The 20,191-nt window shown below is 47.3% G+C and overlaps 1 protein-coding gene across 5 annotated transcripts in view; it reads right to left on the reverse strand.

The window, feature by feature from the left end:
• Positions 1-20,191, reverse strand: part of SMYD3 (SET and MYND domain containing 3) — a 713,262-nt gene that overhangs the window by 79,618 nt on the left and 613,453 nt on the right. For all 5 annotated transcript variants that reach the window (XM_045877596.3, XM_045877597.3, XM_064594436.1 and 2 more), the window contains one exon: positions 19,920-20,094. In XM_045877596.3, the coding sequence (XP_045733552.1) occupies positions 19,920-20,094 (175 nt within the window). The remainder of the gene's footprint in view (positions 1-19,919; positions 20,095-20,191) is intronic.

Genomic DNA, 20,191 nt, shown 5'->3' on the forward strand with positions numbered 1-20,191 from the left:
CCTTTAGATCTTACATTTTATTTTAAAGACCATGAAACAGGAGATTAAAAGTCTCATTCAGAAACAGAAGTGGAAAGGAGGATTCAGTATTCCTTTTTGGAGAAAACACTTTGAAAGATATTTCACAGCTAAAAGTGAAATGTGTCAGTGGGGGAAGGGGGCTGCTGGCCTTTTTCGCTTGCTTGGTGTGAGAGAGGCAGCCTGGGAGCTTAGGGGGGAACACGAACCCCCCAGGTCCTGTGCTGCTCCCCAAGGCTGGTGTCCTGGGTATCAGTCAGAAACCACACTGTCTTCCTATGGGGGTGGGGAGGGCAAGCCAGAGGAGAAACCATCAGGAATGAAATGTCTGCCGTATATTAGATGTGTGACCTTGGATGAGGCACCCAACACTACAGTCCCATGGCTTTTATAGTTCTCAACAGAGGCTAATATCTTCTGCTGTGATCCAGAAAGATCCAAGTTCAGGTTTTCTGGTGCCTGACATGACACAATTTGTTTTAGGGGTTTCTAAGAAAAAGGATTCAAAGTTGACACATACAGAATAGAGAAGAGGGTCCTGGAAGGGACTCACACAAGTGAGGGGTCCTCCACTGAAGCCTCATCAGCTCCACAGTGTATCCGCTTTAGCACCCGTCCCTACTTGGATGAGATAAAAGTATACAAAAGCGCTTTGCAAACTGTAAGCCATTACATAAACACATGACATTGAATTACTCTACAAAATACATACCACCTACTGTGTGCAAGGCACAGCTGTGGACAAGATGGCAACGCTCCCCCTTTATGAGACCCAAAGCCCAGTGGGGCTGCATGATCACCTGTGGTGGAATGCCCTCCTCTGAGTCCTGAATACAGAAGTGAAGTTCACTGACATGGAGTGGTCTGACCGCTTACCTGCAACACCAGCCCCTCTCAGGGCTCTCTGAGGTCCCGATTCCCATACTTGGCTTTCTGGGACTTGGGTCCTTCTCAGTCTCAAACTCTGCCTTTTCCTCCCTCCCAGCCATTGTCTTCTTATTGATTTCCTTTTTTTTTTTTTAAGATTTATTTATGTATTTGAGAGAGAGAGAGACCGTGAGCAGGGAGAGGAGCAGAGAGAGAGAGGGACAAGCAGACTCATGCTGAGCATGGAGCCCAGTGCGGGGCTTGATCCCAGGACCCCGAGATCATGACCTGAGCAGAAATCGAGAGTCAGACGCTTAACCGGCAGTCTACCCAGGCGCCCTGGACTTCCATTTTGAAACCGCCAGAGCAATAAGCCAGCCCTTCTAACCCCTATTTTCAAATATGAATGGACAGTGGTTGCCTAGGGCAGAGGGGATGGGGGAGAGGGTTGGGGGCTAACAGGTAAGGAGCATGGCGTTTTCTTAGGGGGAGATACTAAAATGTTCTAAAGTTGATTGTGGTGATCAATGCACAACTCTGTGAATATATTAAAAGCCCTGAATTGTGAACTTTAAACAGGTAAATTATATTGTATATGAATTATATCTCAATAAAGATGTTAAAAAATATGAATGGACAACCAAGAAGCAACTAAAATTCAAGAAAAGTATGCAGCAAGAAAAAGACCAGAATTAATGGGTGGGCGAGAAAAAGAACTCGAAAGAAACCAAGATCATTCAGAAAATGGACGAGAATTTTTAAAGGTGAATTACCCTTAGAGAGATTCAAGATGTTGTGTCCAAAAAGTAGGGAGCTATGAACAAGAAACCATTCAAGAACAAGAAAGAGTCCTTGTAAATTTAAAACAAAAATTTGCTGAGATAGAAAAATTTTATTAAAGGTCTGGAAGATAAAGTCCAGGACAACTCTCAGAATATAAAGCAAAAGGCCCAAGACATTGGATACATAGAAGTTTAATATCTGACTACCAGGATTTTCAGAATGAAAGGAGAGAAAATAGTGGGAATGAAATTAAAAAGGAAAAAAATAAAGAAAAATTTTCCCAGAGATAAAGGGAGACAAGAGTCCTTAAAACAAAAGGGTCTAGCATCAATGAGAAAATACCCATGCCTAGATACATCAGTGTGAACTTTCAGAACATCAAAGAGCAGATCCTAAAAACTTATAGAAATATAAAACTGGTGATTGACAAAGGAACCCCAATCCAACTAACACCAGAAATAACAGATCTTCGAAGTCAGGGAAACAGGCTTTATTATGTCATTGAACATGATTTTGAAGTGAGAATTTTATATTCTCATTCTCCATCAAGAATGAGAGTAACTAAATGTCTAATACAGTATGAGATCAAGGGACACTGCCTAATGTCAATGAAACAAGAAATAGAAATTTCAGGATATTGTTTGACGTTTCACGGGTAGTCATTAAGAGAATTAAATAAACATCATTTTTAATGGAACAGGAGATGAGGGTAATAGTATTAAAAGAGGAGAAAAAATAGTCTAAGCTAGATCTTTATCTTTTTAGAGCTGGTAGATAATTTCTGTAGTTGATATAGAAGACACATAAATCAAAAGATATTTAGAGGTATAAAAATAACTATCAGGGGGCGCCTGGGTGGCTCAGTTGGTTAAGCAACTGCCTTCGGCTCAGGTCACGATCCCAGGGTCCTAGGATCGAGCCCCTCATCGGGCTCCCTGCTTGGCAGGGAGTCTGCTTCTCCCTCTGACCCTCCCCGACCTCCATGCTCTCTCTCTCTCATTCTCTCTCTCAAATAGATACAATCTTGAAAAAATATATATATATTAAAAAAAAAACTATCAGAAGGGCTGAAAACAAAGGTTTTCAGAAGCTGCTGCTTAGAAGCAGGCCAGAAAGTTGGGAGGAGTGAAGCAGGAGTCTGTTGCTTTAGATTTTAAAAATGAGATACAAGGTGAAAAAAAAGTTTAAAATTCTAATTAATGGGACTTTTAAACACAGAGCCCAGAGGCACCTGAGCTGCTATCAAAGTAACAACTTCTTGGCTGGCTCATGGCTTTGACGGGTATCTGAGTTTGGGAAACGTCATCTGCCTCTTCTGGAGATTGGAAATGTAAGTTTACTAAAAGCTCTGAGAAGTTCTGCAGCAAAGAAACCAGTCTCACTTCATTTGAAAGAAAGGTCAATTCACTGAAAGATCAAGTTGACTAATTTTTTGCTGATTTTCATAAATTTACCAACTCTCACTTTTTTCCTATCCAGATTTCTAACTTGTAAAAGGAATGTTTTCAAAGCTTTGACAGGAATGCACAAGCAGCGAAAGAATATGCAACAGGGAAGAAGTTAGTAAAACAAATTAATATAAACGGGTAATTTTCTAGGAATGAGATTGTTTGGGCTGACTCTGGTTTCTATTGGATGTTTCTGAACATCATTTTTAACTTTGTTTAAAATGTCAAGCATTTTTTCTTTTCCACAATTCTTCTGGTGGCCTGTCAGCCTGAATTTAGTATCTTTAGCAATTAACATTTAAATTAAACATAAATTCAAAAGCATCCCTCAAATATCAAAGGTTTAAATTAATCTAAATCTAATTTAAACTCTAAGTTGATTGAAATGCAAAATTAAAGCTAATAAGTTATTTAGGAATCAGTGAAAGAACATTACAAATGCTTAAATTAAAAACCAAAAGAAAATTACATTTGAAAAGCATGGAAAAGAAACCAAATACAGCTGAAACAATCCTAACATATGAATTGCCAAACCCTGAGACAGAAAAATTGCCTTTCAAACAGGAATTTTTCAAATAGTACCGAATCCTGTTTTGCCAACCGTCCAGAATTTTTTTTTTACTGATGTCTCAGGAAGCATCTCAAGGTTAGTTAATATTCAGAAAAGCATCTTTCAATATCAGTGATCCAGACTGAACATTTCAGAAAAAGCTAAATCACAACTCGTAAATTTGGCATATCTGGCAAATGGGTCTTTTGTGGAATTGGAATTTGGTGAACTGACTTTTAATGAACTGGCAATCAGTAGTTGATTTTCTGCAAACTGACCTGACGCTATTTTATTTAACCTAGCTTTGCCTGGATTCATTTGATGAGGATCCTTTTTTCATACCATATCATTGGGACAATTATCTCCAGGGAACGTACTTTGGAAAGCACTATTCAGCAGAAAGGGAGTCAGATGCTTGCCCTGGAGATGCCGAAGAATATCCGACTTTGAGCATATTAATGAGAAACTGATTAACAGGGGAACTAATGAGAAAAGGAACTTAGGTTTTACCCAGATGTTATATTCCTGTAAATCTGCAGACTATTCCATTCATCCATCTCTAAGAGTGAATAATCCACATTTTGTATTAATTTAAAACAGACATTATACTTTTGTAGCAAACTCATGAGCAAGAATGAAGTGTTTGCTTTTTCTCCCTCTACATTCTTTGCATCTGAGAGGCAGAATGTCTTCACGTTTTAAAACTCTCCTACTCACAAAGGCCAACGTGGTAACTGTCAGCAGAGTGCCCAGTAGGAGGGAAAGCAGCATTTAGGGCCAGAGCAAGGACTTAGAAGTCCACTGGGATAGAGAGGGGGGGCTGGGTTGAAAAAGGTCACTGCCGCCTAGCCCCGCTATTCTTGCTTTGGGGACATGGGTCCCCTGTCACGAGGGCTTCCAATTTCCCAAGCAGAGCTAGAAACCTAGGCTTTTTTCAAGTGTAAAAATCTCCTACTATTTAGAGATTTACAACTAACTATTGCGATTAAAAAAATATCACGCAACTGTTTAGAAATACGTACTTTCAAATACATAGGAATGCATCCACATGTATAGATGGGCGCCTGTATCCCTGCTTATGTATTGATACCACTTTGTGAGGTATCTGCACCTCACTTAGCTTATTCCACCACCTCCTAAGACACACAAAAAAGGACAAGCTATGGAAGCTGTAATTGTCCCTCAGGATGTTCTCTTAGAGCCAGGCAGAGGAAGAAAAGGGCACACGTCGTCCAGAACATAATCATAATCGAAGCCACAGACAAGTACAGTTGAGCTGGTTTGTTTCTGTAGTTTGTGACTGAAACTGCAGAGGTTTGGGAGGGTTCTAGAACTCAGAATCTCAGCCAGAAGGGGCAGTGAAGCTCATCTGGACCACCCTCCCACCTGATACAGGAATTCCTTCTTAAAAATCCAGCAGATGGCCACCTACTGTGTGAAAACTTCCAAAGACGGGGAACTTACAACTCTTCCGAACTGAATGGTCCATTTATGGCATGAATTCTAAGCTGTTCACCCTAATATCCTGGCTGAAATGCTTCTCCCTCTAATCCCAGGTCCCACAGCCTGACCCCTCCTCCTCTTGTCATGAGGGGTCTACTCCCTTCCTGCACAACAGTCCTTCAAATATCTGAAAACTGATCATGTGTCTGCTTGTCCTTCACAAAGTCTTTTCACCCCGTGATGAAACATCTCCATTTCTATCAACTACTTCTCAGATAATGTGGTCACAAAATTCTTCTCATCCTGGTCACTCTCAGCGAGAAACTCTAGACACACTGCTATGGATGCATGCCTTCAACCCCTGGATGTTGATACTATCCTTGCAATGATGCAGCCTGAAATTATATTAGCTTTCTTGGCCACTGCATGGCACTAGCCCTGCTCAGCCCCCTAGATACAGCAGTTAGGATTTTTTATGTTGTATGAACCAAGAAATCCAATTCAGACTGGCTGACAAAAAAAAAAAAGGAAAGAAAATCATCAGTCTACGTGTTCATGCAACTGCACAGTACAGAGGCGAATTCAGTTTCGGGCACACTTGAACGAAGTGACCGAGATCTCTCCATTCCTCACCTCTGCTTCCTGGATTGGACCTCCTTCCCTCTCTCTGAGGTCCGGAGACCTATGGCCCCATGCTTCCTCAGTTATGAGCAATAGGAAAGGGGAAAGGGGCAGTCTGCTTTCTCAGTACATCAAATAAAAGCCCAAGAATGGACCATCATTTGCTCCAACTGGTTTGACTTTGGTCAGGTGACCAAGGAAATGTGATTCTCTAGCTTAAGCTAATCGTGGACTGCCCCAGTGACCCGTCACACACAAACTACACAGCAAGGACATCTGAGGTTCAATGAAGAAAGAGAATGGAGGAACCAATACTAGTGGGGCGACCAGAAATAATCCACTACAAAATACTAGAAAAATTCTCCAGCCTGTTACTGAATTTTTAATCACAAATTTGAAGTTCATCTTTTTGGTAGTCACTGAATGTTTCTAATTAAGGAGATACGTTTTGACGTTTGGCTTCATTCCCCCAAAGCATTAGTTGTCATGCTCAGGTTTGCAATCCTTACAAATTTGATGCCGACAATTTCTATCCATTCATCCCATGAAGTCTTCGATAAAAATGTTGACTTAAGACCCCTCCCCCCCAAAAAAATGGAGCTTGGAGGCATATCATTATATATTTCCCCAAAGGGGTCTATCATTTTATTAATGACTCCTATTGAAAAATAGCTGTTTGGGGGCACCTGGGTGGCTTAGTCGGTTGGGTGTCTGCCTTGGGCTCAGGTCATGATCCCAGGGTCCTGGGATCGAGCCCTGCATTGGGCTCCCTGCTCAGGGGGGAGCCTGCTTTTCCCTCTGCCTGCTGCTCCCTCTGCTTGTGCTCTGACAAATAAATAAAATCTTTAAAGAAAAATAGCTGTTTGAAAGGTATAAATCATCCTCACTAGACAACAGATTTACATGCACAGACCTCTTCCCAAGCCGCCTGCTTGTGTCCTGCTGCTCTCCTGGGGATTTGAGAAGCCCACTCTTGCAGAGCTTCATTCCCAGCATAGAGCTTTGACAGTGCAGGGCTTGCTGGGTTTTTTTTGGGGCGGGGGCTCCCTTTACCACCTCTGAATCTTCTTTCTGACATTTCTACTCAACTCTAAGCGAAATAGTACAGCGGACACCTGTTCTTCTGGTTTGTCCATCATCCATGTGCCTCCCAAGCTTTTGAACAACTTCTGTCCCACACAAAACCCATGTTACTGGTGGGGCTACCAGTGGAATGAGAGCAGGAGTTGACATTAGACCCAAAGATGCCATAAAAGTCCACCCCAAATACGTACTTTCAAATTGAGAGCTAGCAGGAACAGGCCTTTTCTTTTGTCACAGAGCCAGAAGAATCAGGCTGGGCCTGTCACACTGTGCGGAAGGACAGAAGGACTGAGAGACACACAGACCAATCTGAAGACCCAGACTATACCCCTGAATTCAGTCACACTGTATCTGCCCTGGCGAGGCACCCATGGGGGCAGCAAACTCCCTTCTTGGGTCGGGCAGTCCAAGGTGGATTTCTGTCACTTGCAACAAAAACCATCTTGACTGATGCAGGGAGTAGGAAGGCGGGTGGTGTGGTTGGAAAGACCACCCAGCCCTCTATAGTGTAGTAATGGTCTGGACCCTTGTAACCAAGCAAATCTGGGTTCAAGCTGACTCCAACATCCTTTTTGTAAATACGACAAAAATAAAATAAATGAACGTGAGGTGTGAGTTCAAAGGCCAGCTCTGCCGTGGGGTGGGCATGTCACATTGGCCTCATCCCCCGCCTCCTCAGGTAGCACCTCCGAATCGTGGCTGTGAAGATCAGGACAAGCAAGCTCCCTGGTCTACCTAGGCTCTGAATAAATAATAGCAATTCCTTTTCTGTTGAAGGGAGTTGAAAGGTAGAGGAGAGTTCTTAAAGTCCTTTCACCTATTCCTCTCGAAAGATGCTGCTAACGAATGGCTGGCAGATGCTTTTACGATTGTTGGACCCAATTTATCTTACTTTGGGAGGATATTACAGCAATATTTCCCATTATAAGTGAAAGCAGATTTGCTCCTCTTTAACTCTGAAGGGCGTGGGAGAGTATGATTGGTGTCCTTTGTGCAGTAGGAGAGATTTCCATCATCCATTGCAGAGCGCCCCTCCCCCACTGTCCCCAGGCCCCTTGCCTGTTCAGGGACCACAGCCCACTGTCCCCCACACTCCAGTCTCCTAGAACCTAGTGGGGGCCACCTCCCTTGAACATACGTAGCCATAAGAATACTAGACATTTTTCCCAGCCAGTCTGCCGTCATGGGCTCAAGAGCTCTGCGTGCTATCTAGCCCAAAGGATATTTGTCGTGCTCCGAATGACCCGGCTATCTCAAACACTAGGGACTATCATTTGAGGGGCACTTACTCCCCATCTTTCATTTCAAGGACCTCTTACTGTTCCTTACAAATGCCATCACCATTCTCTATCGGCGATCGGATTTATGAAGGTTGACTGAACAGTTTTACCTACAGTTTGGGGTTCATTCATCTGTCCCTGGAGAATTTCTGAAAACTCAGTATGGGATTCCCTTAAAACACACAGATAAATAGCATGTGTGTGTGCTGATCAATTTGTTTTTTAAACACAAAATCTGTACTTTACATGAAATTCAAACTGATTTTAGTAAATTCTCTTTCAGCCTTTCAAAGTCCTAGCTACCATTTCCCATTTCTCAGGCCCACCTGATTTTCTGCTGGCTCCCTACAGGGGAAAATGGGATTCTTTCTTTTTCTACTTTCCTTCCAAGAGCTGAGAAAAAGGAAAAGAGCAGCTATGTAGCTGCAGGGGCAGCCAAGCAAGATATTGATTCAACAGGAGAAATTCAATGCATCCCAAAAGATTCCCTAGGATTGGATATTCTGCTGCTTAGGGTACAATTTGTTGTAACAAGAAACTGAAGATTTTCTGTCAGGAGAGTCAAAGAGCTCAGTGATGGCTTGTGAAAGTTAAAAAAAAAAAAAAAAAAGTGAGCCCCACGGGAAATGTTTTTATTTTGGAAATGTTTTCCTAAGTAGGAAGACTACAGGCCATTTCTCAGAGCCCATGCTCTTCATATACACTGGTGACCACAGAAGACCTGTTTTCCTGTGCAGGTGACCTAGCTCCAGGGGTGGACTATGGCTTTCATCTGGCCCCATAAGGAGGCGATTTACTGGGAATCAGGTAAACGCAATAGAGGAAAATTATTTCCTGTGTCCTGTCCTAGCCCAGGGTCTCAAGAATCAAGGTTGGCATTGGCGTGGGAATGGATGGGGTTGGTCTGTGGCTGTGGGATTTTTGAGCAAAGAGGAATTGGTATTCTTGTCCCTGATGGGATGGGAGGTGAGGGAGGGTCAGCAATGGGCACAGCAATGGGTACATGAGCCAGAATGAGGATGCCCTCGGAGGACAGGCCCAGAGGGACTTGAACACAGACCCTGGAATCAGTACCTAAAGCATCAGAGTTGAGGAAAAGGAAGACTTCCATGGAGCATGAGCATCTGTGGACTAGGTGAAAGCTACATGTGGGAACTTTTGTTTTCCTGGGACATGGTCACCAAGGGGGGCGGGCAGAGGGCTTGGGGCCCTTCAGTTTTGCTTGGAGAAAAGCTTTAAGTGGGGAGTTATCCAAAGGTGGGTGGCAGGTGCTGGTGGCTCTTCTCCTGGTTTGCACCTTTCCCAGGAGGCTAAGTGCTAGATTGAGTCATGCTTTCCTGAAGAGTCTGGCACCTTCACAGGACAGGGTCCTGGACTGGGAGCTTGAGTGATAAAGGAGAGGCTTGGAGCATGAGAAGGAGCAGATGGAAAAAAGTGGTGTCAGATGGATATTTTACACGTTGCTTTCAAATAAAGGTCTGAGGACTACCAGTTACTTTAAAGAGTAAAAGGGGGTCTATCCTTCAACTTCCAGCAGAGGTCTGTAATACATACAGACTACGGGTTGTGTCTGATCACATGGCCACTTGGGTGATTCCTCTAGAACCCAGGGTTGATCAGGAAACTACTTACCAGACCTTAGACCTGTCTGCCCAGATACTTCCCAGCAGATAAGTGAATATGAATCTGGAAGGGCCTTTAACAATGCAATTCAAAAACAAAAATCCAAGTAGGTAGCCAAAGCTGGCAGCTGGGTGGCTGGGTAGCCCACGGAGACAGAACACATTTTTTTTGTCATTTGAATTGGACAGAAGTGGTGTCTACAGGGAGTTTTCTGTTCAGAGATATTACCACTACAGGATATGTACATTTATGTACAAGGATAACTACAACCCACAACTGTGCAGAAGGGGATGCCTCTAAGGCATGGGACCCTGCTCTAGTTGTTGGCCTGGGTTCAAGGTCAATGGAAGGTGGAAGTAATGCAGGATTATTGGTCCTGATTTGAAATGAGAAGTTCTGATATTCACTCTCTGATGATGACAGAGGAAAGTTATATGCTTCTTGGGTCTTGGCCTACCCCAGGGGCCCAAAAAGGCAGGGAAGATTGTAGCAATGGATAGGGCTGACTCATGGCTATTGGGTTTTGGAGCAAAGAAGAATTGATATCCTTGATCCAAGTAAGGATGGGAAGTAAGGGAAGATCTAAAATAAAATGCAAGTGGTGTCATGTTACAGATCACCCAAGCCAGAATGTATCCAGCCACCTGACCTGTACTACAGGCTTTCTTAACACCACCACGGTCCCAGGGTGTCCAGAAATACCACTGCCTATCTATGTACAATTTTTGTTAATATCTAACCTACTTGGTCAGTTTTGGATAGGGCCAAAGAACCTGAAATTGTCCTAGGCAGATTATCTCCCAGGAAAGAACCTTTATTTTACACATTTTATAATAAAGGTAGCTGAGAGCTTAAGCATTTGATTTTAAGGCTGTGTCAAAAGAGTGCATGAAAAAAAGCCATGTCAAATTATTACATTCCCCCCTCAGTGTCCCCTGGAATGCTGGCTACTGGGAGAAGGCATCCTCTGGTGAGCAACTGGTACCCGCCGCTCATACTAGTGCTGGGCTGGTCGTGAGCTGAGTCTGGAGCTTTACCCTAGTTTACTCTAGTTTACTCCTAGAGACCCAAGCATACTAGCACTGGCTGCTGGGTACCCTTAGAGTTCCTATAGGCTCTGCAAGCAAGAAATGCCTTTTCTTTTACACACAGAAAAGGAGTGTAGGGGGAGTGACCCTTGGAACTGGTATTCTCCAGGGATGGAGAATCAGGAGACCATGGCCAAGCTGGATTTAGCCAGTGTAATGAGCTGAACTGTGTCACACCAAAATTCCTACGTGAAAGCCCAAACCCCCAGTACCTCAGATTGCATATGTGGAGGTAAGGCCTTTCAAGAGGTGATTAAGTTAAATAAGGCCCTTGGGGTGGGCCCTAATCCAACATGACTGCTGTCCTAAAGAAGAGGAAATTTGGATACACAGGGACCCCAGGGCTGCAGGTGGGCAGAGGTGGGACCATGTGAGGACAGGGAAAAGATGGCCGTCTTCGAGCCAACGGGAGAGGCCTCCCAAGAAACCACACCTACTGGCTCCCTGAACATGGACTTCCAGCCTCTAGAACTGACAGAAAACAAATTTCTGTTGTTAAGCCACCCAGGCTGTGGTATTTTGTTATGGAAGCCCAGGCAAACCAATACAGCCAGGTGTGGCTGGAGTACAATATGGCAGAGCTAACTGGGGATGCTAGCTTGGAGAACGTGGTAGAAAAGGATTCACAAAACCAGAGATACTGACTCTTCTACATGAGACTTTGACACAGAAGAATGGTCAATGAAATCTTGAAATCGATCAGTAAATCCCAAGAGACACAAGTACTTGATCCACAGAAAAGACTCTTACTCCAGCACTGTTAAAACCTTATTCAGGGGCACCTGGGTGGCTCAGATGGTTAAGCGTCTGCCTTCGGCTCAGGTCATGATCCCAGAGTCCTGGGATCAAGTCCCGCATAGGGCTCCTGGCTCAGCGGGAAGCCTGCTTCTCCCTCTCCCTCTGTCTCTCCCCCTGCTCATGCTCTCGCTCTCTGTATCTGTGTCTCAAATGAATAAATCTTAAAAAAAAAATAAAACCTCATTCAAACTTGTCCCATCAAGCCAGCCCTGATTTGGCTCAAGAATTCCTCCTTAGCTTCTCAAAATGCCTGGCTTTCTGGAAAGACCCAAGTGTGACACACAGCTGGCTATTGAGGACTGCCTATAAGCTCCACCAGAGTCAGGACTCTGCTTTGTTTGGTCTGTTTCGCTCGCCCATAGTTACCACAGTGCATGTAGCGGGTCTCAATAAGTACTTATGTTGAAAAAATGAGCATGTGCCTGAACTAGAAGCTTGAGATGTCCCCATTCAAATGATCCTGTGCCTCCAGAAGGCCATGCAGTGAGCTCTTCATCAGATGTGGAAGATAGGTAAGCATTTGTAGTCCAAATGATATCCCACTCTGTCTCCTACCACCAGGCATGACTGAAAGGCCATCTTCCACTTCTTGGAAACAAGTAAGGTGGAGGTTCCCGCAGATGTCTGACTTCCTCCAGGCTGCCCCCCTGGTGTCAGTGGGGAAGCACACCCACAGACAGGCGGGAGGACAAGGGCACAAGGGCACAGCCTACTCATGTGGGTGAGGAGGAGGAGCCAACAGCTTCTTCATTTTCTCATCTGAGAAGAGAGTGGTCTTGGACAATATCGTGATATAATAATACTCATGACATAGGAGGAGTTGGTGGAAACAAGTTCAGCAGAGGATTTCTAAACTATGATCCAAAATAAAGCAAGAGTAGGTAGGGTAGGTAGGGCCTCAGAAAGATGGTCAGGTAGTGGTGTCCAGTAGCCAGGGGAGACAGTGTGGAATTCTGTGGCCAGAACTGACAGAAAGCACAGGTTGGATATGTGTTCTGCTACGTGTGGCACACTGGAGGCGACGCGTGGGTCCCCTCTCCCCTCCCCAGTCAGGGCTGTTCGTGCATCAGCAGCACCCCATCATTGTGTGTCAGCCTTAAGTCAGGTGGGAAACAGCCAAGTTGGATTAGGGCTTGGTCTGTGAAGCCACCAGACGTCTCAAGCCTGTCTGCCGTCCCCCAGAGCTCTGTCAGAATCCAGAACACCTGTTCAGGTGCCGGAGGCCCGGGGTGCCAACCATGAGACTGAGAGCTGCCGCACTCAGGAGAGTGGGTGGGGCCGAGGCCCCGTGCCTCCTGTCAGAGGGGCTGGAGGGTCAGAGCTCTACGCCAGTGCACAGGCTCTTGGACTCTTCTTCCAGAACTAAGACCATGAAGCCGGGGCACTCCCACACAGCTCGTGGGTTCAGGGCTTACCTATGTCTTGGCCCAAACCTACAAGTGGCGTGTTGAGCAAGATGGCTAGGCCTGCAGGGCGATGGGGCACATTCAGAGGAGCGGATCACTGCAGGAGAGAGAGGTTCATTTCTCAGCCTCCCCTAGAGAAGTCCAGTCCAAGAAATTGCCCATAATGCTCTCCTTTACCCCCCAGCAACAGCGTCCTGTTAGCTACAGGTCATCCATCCCTGAGGAACACAGGAAATTAGGTGTGTGTGCAAGTCAGTGGTTTAACAAACACGTGTGCAACTGCATGTGGAGGCTGTCACTGTCGCTATTGCTGGCTCCTGTTCTTCTCCATCTTCCTCCACCTTCCTCCTCCCCCTCCCCCCACTCCTCCACCTTCCTCCTCCTCCTCCCCACTCCTCCCCCCAATCCTCCACGTTCCTCCTCCTCCTCCCCACTCCTCCACCTTCCTCTTCCTCCTCCCCCTACTCCCCACTCCTCCACCTTCCTCCTCCTCCCCCTTCCCCCTCCCCCCTCCTCCTCCCTACTCCTCCCCCCACTCCTCCATGTTCCTCCTCCTCCTCCCCACTCCTCCACATTCCTCCTCCTCCTCCCCACTCCTCCACCTTCCTCTTCCTCCTCCCCCTACTCCCCACTCCTCCACTTTCCTCCTCCTCCCCCTTCCCCCTCCTCCTCCCTACTCCTCCCCCACTACACCTTCCTCCTCCTCCCCACTCCTCCCCCCACTCCTCCATGTTCCTCCTCCATGTTCCTCCTCCTCCTCCCCAATCCTCCACGTTCCTCCTCCTCCTCCCCACTCCTCCACGTTCCTCCTCCTCCCCCCCACTCCTCCACGTTCCTCCTCCTCCCCACTCCTCCACGTTCCTCCTCCTCCCCACTCCTCCACGTTCCTCCTCCCCACTCCTCCCCCCACTCCTCCATGTTCCTCCTCCTCCTCCCCAATCCTCCACGTTCCTCCTCCTCCCCACTCCTCCACGTTCCTCCTCCTCCCCACTCCTCCACGTTCCTCCTCCCCACTCCTCCCCCCACTCCTCCATGTTCCTCCTCCTCCTCCCCACTCCTCCACCTTCCTCTTCCTCCTCCCCCTCCTCCCCACTCCTCCACCTTCCTCCTCCCCCTTCCCCCTCCTCCTCCCTACTCCTCCCCCACTACACCTTCCTCCTCCTCCCCACTCCTCCCCCCACTCCTCCTTCTACTCCCCCTCCTCCTACTTCCCCCTCCTCCTCCCCCCTCCATCCCCTCCTCCTTCCCCTCCTTCTCCCTCTCCTCTTCCCCCCTTTCCTCCCTCCTCCTCTTCCTCCTGTTTCCTTTGTTGAATTTCTAGACTCTGAAGTAAAAGAGCCTTTGGGAATTGAATTAAAAGGCCTGATATTAAAAAGTTTGAATGAAAACTGCTTGGGCCTTGAGGGACTAGTTTGCCCGCTGTGGGGCAGGCGGTCATCCCCCAGTGTCCAGACAGGGGCTGTGGCTAAGAAACCAGTCTTCGAAAATTGGTAGCAAAGGAAAAGAGACCCTGGCTAGGTCCATCAGGTAACTCAGTATTTTACACAAACACACAGCTCAAAATCTTGGACAGGGGTTTGGCCAAAGAGACTTGAATGGGAAATTAACAGTGTGGAAAACAATGATTAAGGGGCCAAAGGATTACTGTCCACAACCATGGGCAGAGAATAAAACATTTGTTCACTCACTGGGGGAGACAGTTCTGTAAATCTCACCATGGAAGACAGGTGGCCAGCAAGGGAAATGACCAGAACATTGCACGGAGTGCAGGCACTCAGGTCCCCTCCTGGGTAGAGACCTAGCTCTGGTGTGTTCTCTGGGTCCCACACTGTGACTGCGACAGAGGAAGGTTCCACCCTAGACACGCCAGCCAAGGACCCTGCCATCTAGGCGTGAGCTTCAGTGACGGGTACACGGACATAAGCATCATCACAGGGCAACCTAACCACATCTGTGGGGCGCAGAGATGCAGGTCGGGCACAAGCAGGCCCAGGTAAGTGCCTGGTGAGTGACCGTGCCCAGCTCTCTGCTGCGTCCGCACGGTACCTGCACGCCCCACTGGGTCCTGGACCACCACGTCATATCGATCGATGACAAAAAACACACAGAAGAGCAACTGCAGGTCTTCAGAAGAGAAGTCGGCTTGAAAACAGCAGTGGCGGGTACTTGCATTCTATCAACCTATCTGCGAAAGCTTCGGGGTGGGGGGAACGTTCAAGAATCACCGGCAAAATGAAAACGGCAGGGCTGCTGTGTGACCCCTGGCGATCTCAGAGTCCCAAACACCTGGCTGGGAAACAGGTCACATGCACAGACTCCCAGAGCCTTCCACTCCCGCTCTGCCACCATGGCGGCCAGCAAGGCACCGGACTCCACATGAGCGGAGATCATGCTTTTCAATCCACGAGCGGGAGTCACATTGCTCCCCAGTCTGATTCCACACCCACTTGTTTGAGTGTCTTCCCAGGACACTCACAAAAATGATTCCACACCCACTTGTTTGAGTGTCTTCCCAGGACACTCACAAAAATGTCCTTCCCGCCACCACAAAATACTATGTTGTCGGTCAATACCAGCAAATCTCATCCTGTAAGAGCAGGCTTTGGTCAAGGAAGAGGGGAAGACCCCTACGTATTTTGAGATGAATTCAGATCAGATATAATCAACATCATGTCACCCGTTCTCAGTGCTTTTGAGGAAAGTGACACATTGTGGATGGCGGACACAATTTGGGGGTTGCTATCTCCAGTTAAAATGAACGTACATTTTGATCAGTGAGTTAGCATTTAGGAATTTATCACATGGATTTGCCCTATAGAGTTGGTCCCATCAGTACACAAAGATTCAACTATGTGGATGTTAACGGCAGTATTTCTTGATACAGTAAACGGAAATGGAAATAGTAGGGGCTAGTTTACAAATTATGGTACATTCCTAAGATGAAATTCTATAGACCTATTAAAAAGGAAGGTGGATATTCAGGAGCTGATCTGGACTGATGTCCACGCTTTGTAGTAAAGTGAAAACAGCCAGTTCCAGAACAGGGGATTTTCTTCTCTCTGCCCACTCAGTAGATTTCTTGGCTTTTCTTTCCCTTCTCCCTTCCTCACCCACCACCTCACTAGACACATCTAGCAGATGCAGACTGGAACTGAGTCTCTCCACAAGAAAGATGAGACGAGGAGAGACAGACAGGAGAAGGAGAAAAAGGGAAGAGCCCGAGTGAGCAGTTTTGAGGAGAGAAGTGAGACAGAGGGAAAACAAAAGTCTCTGAGCATGTGAGAACCACTGGCGAAAAGAGAGAAGAACCGGGGCTTGAAAAAATTAGGCAAGTGTGTTATAAATGAACACACTGAAAACCACACCACACACTGAAAACTTTAGGAAAGAAATTTAACCATGGTTATCTTTAGGGAGTGGAACAGGAGTTTGAAAGATGAGGGTAATTTTTATTTGTGTTCTTTAGGAAAGTGCTTTCCTAGAAGTCTATGCTATTCTTAAACCAAAAGTTAAGTTACCAGAACACGTGTGGATACACCAAAAGTCCTCCCCAAAGCCTTAACAAGCCTCTGTATCTCTAGATCTTTCTCTGGGTCCTAAAGAAAATCGAGTTTGATTTTATATTCAACATAATATAAATTTTAAGTTTAAAACTATACTGTTTTGTTTTTATATTTCCTTCTTTTTATTTTTACACAAATGTGTAGCAGACACCAGCGATATTAGGATCCAGAGTTTCAAGGGCTGGTCTGGTGACACCACCATAACCCTTAATGCCTTCTTCAGCAGGAAAATGCTTCCCAAGCTCTACATTACCACTGGCAAACGAACTTTTGCAACTCAATTCATCTTGTGGTTAAGATTATTTAATTACATTTTTAAATGAAAATTTATGAAATACGCTTAAACTGCTTTCTTTCTGCTTAATGTTCATAGAGCTACAGGACAGATGACCATGCATATATAATCACAGATGCTCTCAGAAGAAACAGTATGAGCTAAAGATGATAAATTCTGTTGTGTGTGAATTAATGCCAACCTACTTCATGAAACAAAGATTTTTTTTTTTGAAGATTTAATTTATTTATTTGAGAGAGAGAAAGAAAAAGAGAGTGAGCGAGCACGAGCAGGGGGAGAACGGCAGGCAGAGGGAGAAGCAGACTTCCCATTGAGCAGGGAGCCCGAAGTGGGACTCCATCCCAGGACCCCGGCACCATGACCTGAGCTGAAGGCAGACGCTTCACTGACTGAGCCACCCAGGCGCCCCATGAAACAAAGATCTTAATACTGTGTTGCGTCATAAAAGAACTTCCTTCTATCAAGTCAAAATAAATGACAGCAGCAAGAAGGGAGCCGAGAGCAATGCGGTGATTTGGATAAAACCAGAATGTGGACACCTTCTCCGTTAAAGTCAGTAGTTAAAATTTAGCCCAGGTCCAGAGGGAGAATATCATCCCCAGAGTCCTGACCTCAGTCTAGCTGTTGCAAACAGTATATTAACACTGTAAAACGGTTAGAGCAGGTGGCAGTCCCGTCGCCTCTCAGTAACTCATGCCGAGCTAACTGCCCACGTCCTTGGCTAAAGGGGACCCGAGGGCCCACCTTGCGCATCTGTGGGGAGACCGAGTCGGTGGCTGGCGGCCCACAGGCTCACACACATGTGGGGGACGGAAACCACCACCAACTCTCGGATTCCTGCCTCCGGATTGTTAAAGGGCTTGCAGAGCATCTCATCCATTTGTTCCTTGTTTTCACTTTTGCTGAGCTAACGGGAAGAAAGGCCAAGTACGCCAGCATCCCCCTCACTGCCCCATCGGTGCTGGCTTACTTCCCCTACAATAAATACTGCTGCAAGCAAACCGGTCAGAACCCACTGGTTCAAAGTGGATCGATCAATGAAGACGGGATTTCTGGAAATATAGATCACTGCACAGCTACTTCTTAACAAGCTCCAGGGAAAAGAAACGGAGGGAGGCTAGGAAATCTGTCACCCGGCGTAAGCACAGAGTGTGATCTGCCAAACACCAGGAAAATATAACCAGATGTATTCCAAACAACATGGAGTCCATTCCAGTGGACGTGGCCTCACGAGAAAGGCCTCTCTGTTTGACTCAAGTCAGTTAATTAAGGGGTAAATTAGTCCTTCAGAGAAGCCATGATAGGTGTGGGGAGATGATTCAAAATTGTGTGCAGAAGCAGCACCGTCGAGGTGGGGGACCAGTGTCGAGTGTCTGTCTGTGGTCAGAGCAGCCCAGAGGGCAGCCTAGGGGTGGATATGGGGGCTGGGGCAGCCAGAGCGGGTGCAGGTCCAGCGCTAGCCAGAGTGTGGGGCGAGGGGCTGCGGGGGCGCCTGCAGGAAGGAGGGTCTGCCTGGCCTGTGTCTCCCGGCTACAGTCCATCCGCTTAGCCCATGGTTTGGCTTCCTGAGACCCAGCCCTGGGGTTCAGAGAAGCGACACCAGCCATCCCAACCTGCCTCTTATTGCAACACCTAGGCTCAGAGAACGAAGCCTTATCTCTTTGTGCTCGGTTCATATTTTCTGAAAACCCACAAGATTCATCATCCCGAGCAGACATTTGACGCTCATGGGAAAGTCTACCATCTCAGCCCTGAAGGCAATCGCCTGCAAGTTTGATGCGAGCTGACTCACAGTCTGGATTCCAGAGCTGTTCGACCGCAAGCAGGGGAAGGAGCCACCTTCGGAAGCTCTGAAAACATCCTCGGGGGGCACCTGGGTGGCTCAGTCATTAAGCATCTGCCTTCACCTCAAGTCATGATCCCAGGGTCCTGGGATCAAGCCCCGCATCAGACTCCCTGCTCAGTGGGAGGCCTGCTTCTCCCTCTCCCACTCCCCCTGCTTGTGTTCCCTCTCTTGCTGTGTCTCTGTCAAAGAAATAAAATCTTTATAAAAAAAAAAAAACCACCCTTGGGGCACCCTGGGGCCCGGGGCCGTGGCTGGTCTGTGCACCCTGCTGCCCACCCTCCTTCACTTAGAGCCCCTCTCCTACCTGTTGCCCCCTGCGGGGAAGGCTGGGAGCTGGGCTGTCCCTCTGCTTGGCCCCTCAGGGCAGACATCGTGTTTGCCTGGCCTTCAGTGCCACCCAGAATGGTGCCCCTGCTCTCAGGGACCTCCCCCGCCCCCTGCCCCCCAGGCTTCAGGGCGCCTTCCCAGCAGTGAGGGACCTTGTCCTATGCTCGAGATGGTTGCTCCCACCTCAGCTGACAGTATGAATGACGCCGTGCCCTTCCCTCCGGACTGATCTGCCTCGACTTCCAAACTCACGTTCTTGACCCTCCGCAAATGGGGTCCCGCACCCACCAGCACCAGACTTCAGCGCTGCCAAAGCTCCTGTGAGTTACAAAGGCATCAGGGGACAACACACCCCTGGTCTGAAGGAGCTGCGGACAGTCAAGAAACAACTAAGTAGCAACTGCTCCTTCACCTGACTCGCTGACACGTTTGAGCACCGAGGTCTCCCCGCTCTCCTGAGTGGGTCAGAAGGCGGTTATGGGGTCCCTTGATTCCAGTGAAGCACCCCGGGAACCATAAAGCCGTGACAAACGTTAGAGACCACCATCAGTCAGCCAGACCGAGGGCCCCAAAGGCAAATGACACAGCCCCCCCGGCCAAGCTGGGGCCGAGCCCTGCGCCCCCGCGGCTGCCCACCCCCTGCACTCTGCCTCGTTGCCGCAAGCAGCACACAACACTGGAATCCCCGACTCCACAGAGACAGCATTTCATCAGTCTCCACACCGCCACAGAGCCTGACACGCGACACGAGCCTCAGGAGCAACGAACAAAATGGGGACGCACAATAAAAAAGTGACCATCCAAGTGACTTCAGGATGTCAGTCTTCCGGCTCAGAGAAGACACTGCAGCCTCGATTCTGGCCCTCTCCTGATGACTCACCTGTACGGCTCCATGGTCCGGATCCCATAGAACAAGGCCTCCTCCAGCAGACCGAGGTTGATGCACGCATCCATAGCACAGTCGAGCACCTTCAGCTGGTAGATGTTGATGTCGGGAAGGCGTTCGGCGTTGCTGCTAATGATCGTCTGGCACATGGCCAGCACCTGTTCCCACTCTGTTATTAACCTTAGTTAAGGATTCATTGTCTTCACCAAGAAAACAAGTAAAATGAGATTCTCTACAAGGCTGAAGAGCTCCCAGGCACAGGAGGG

This window comes from Mirounga angustirostris, unplaced genomic scaffold (assembly GCF_029215605.1).
Source record: "Mirounga angustirostris isolate CCGP_5_RB_7025 unplaced genomic scaffold, mMirAng1.0.hap1 SCAF_6, whole genome shotgun sequence".
NCBI lineage: Eukaryota > Metazoa > Chordata > Mammalia > Carnivora > Phocidae > Mirounga > Mirounga angustirostris.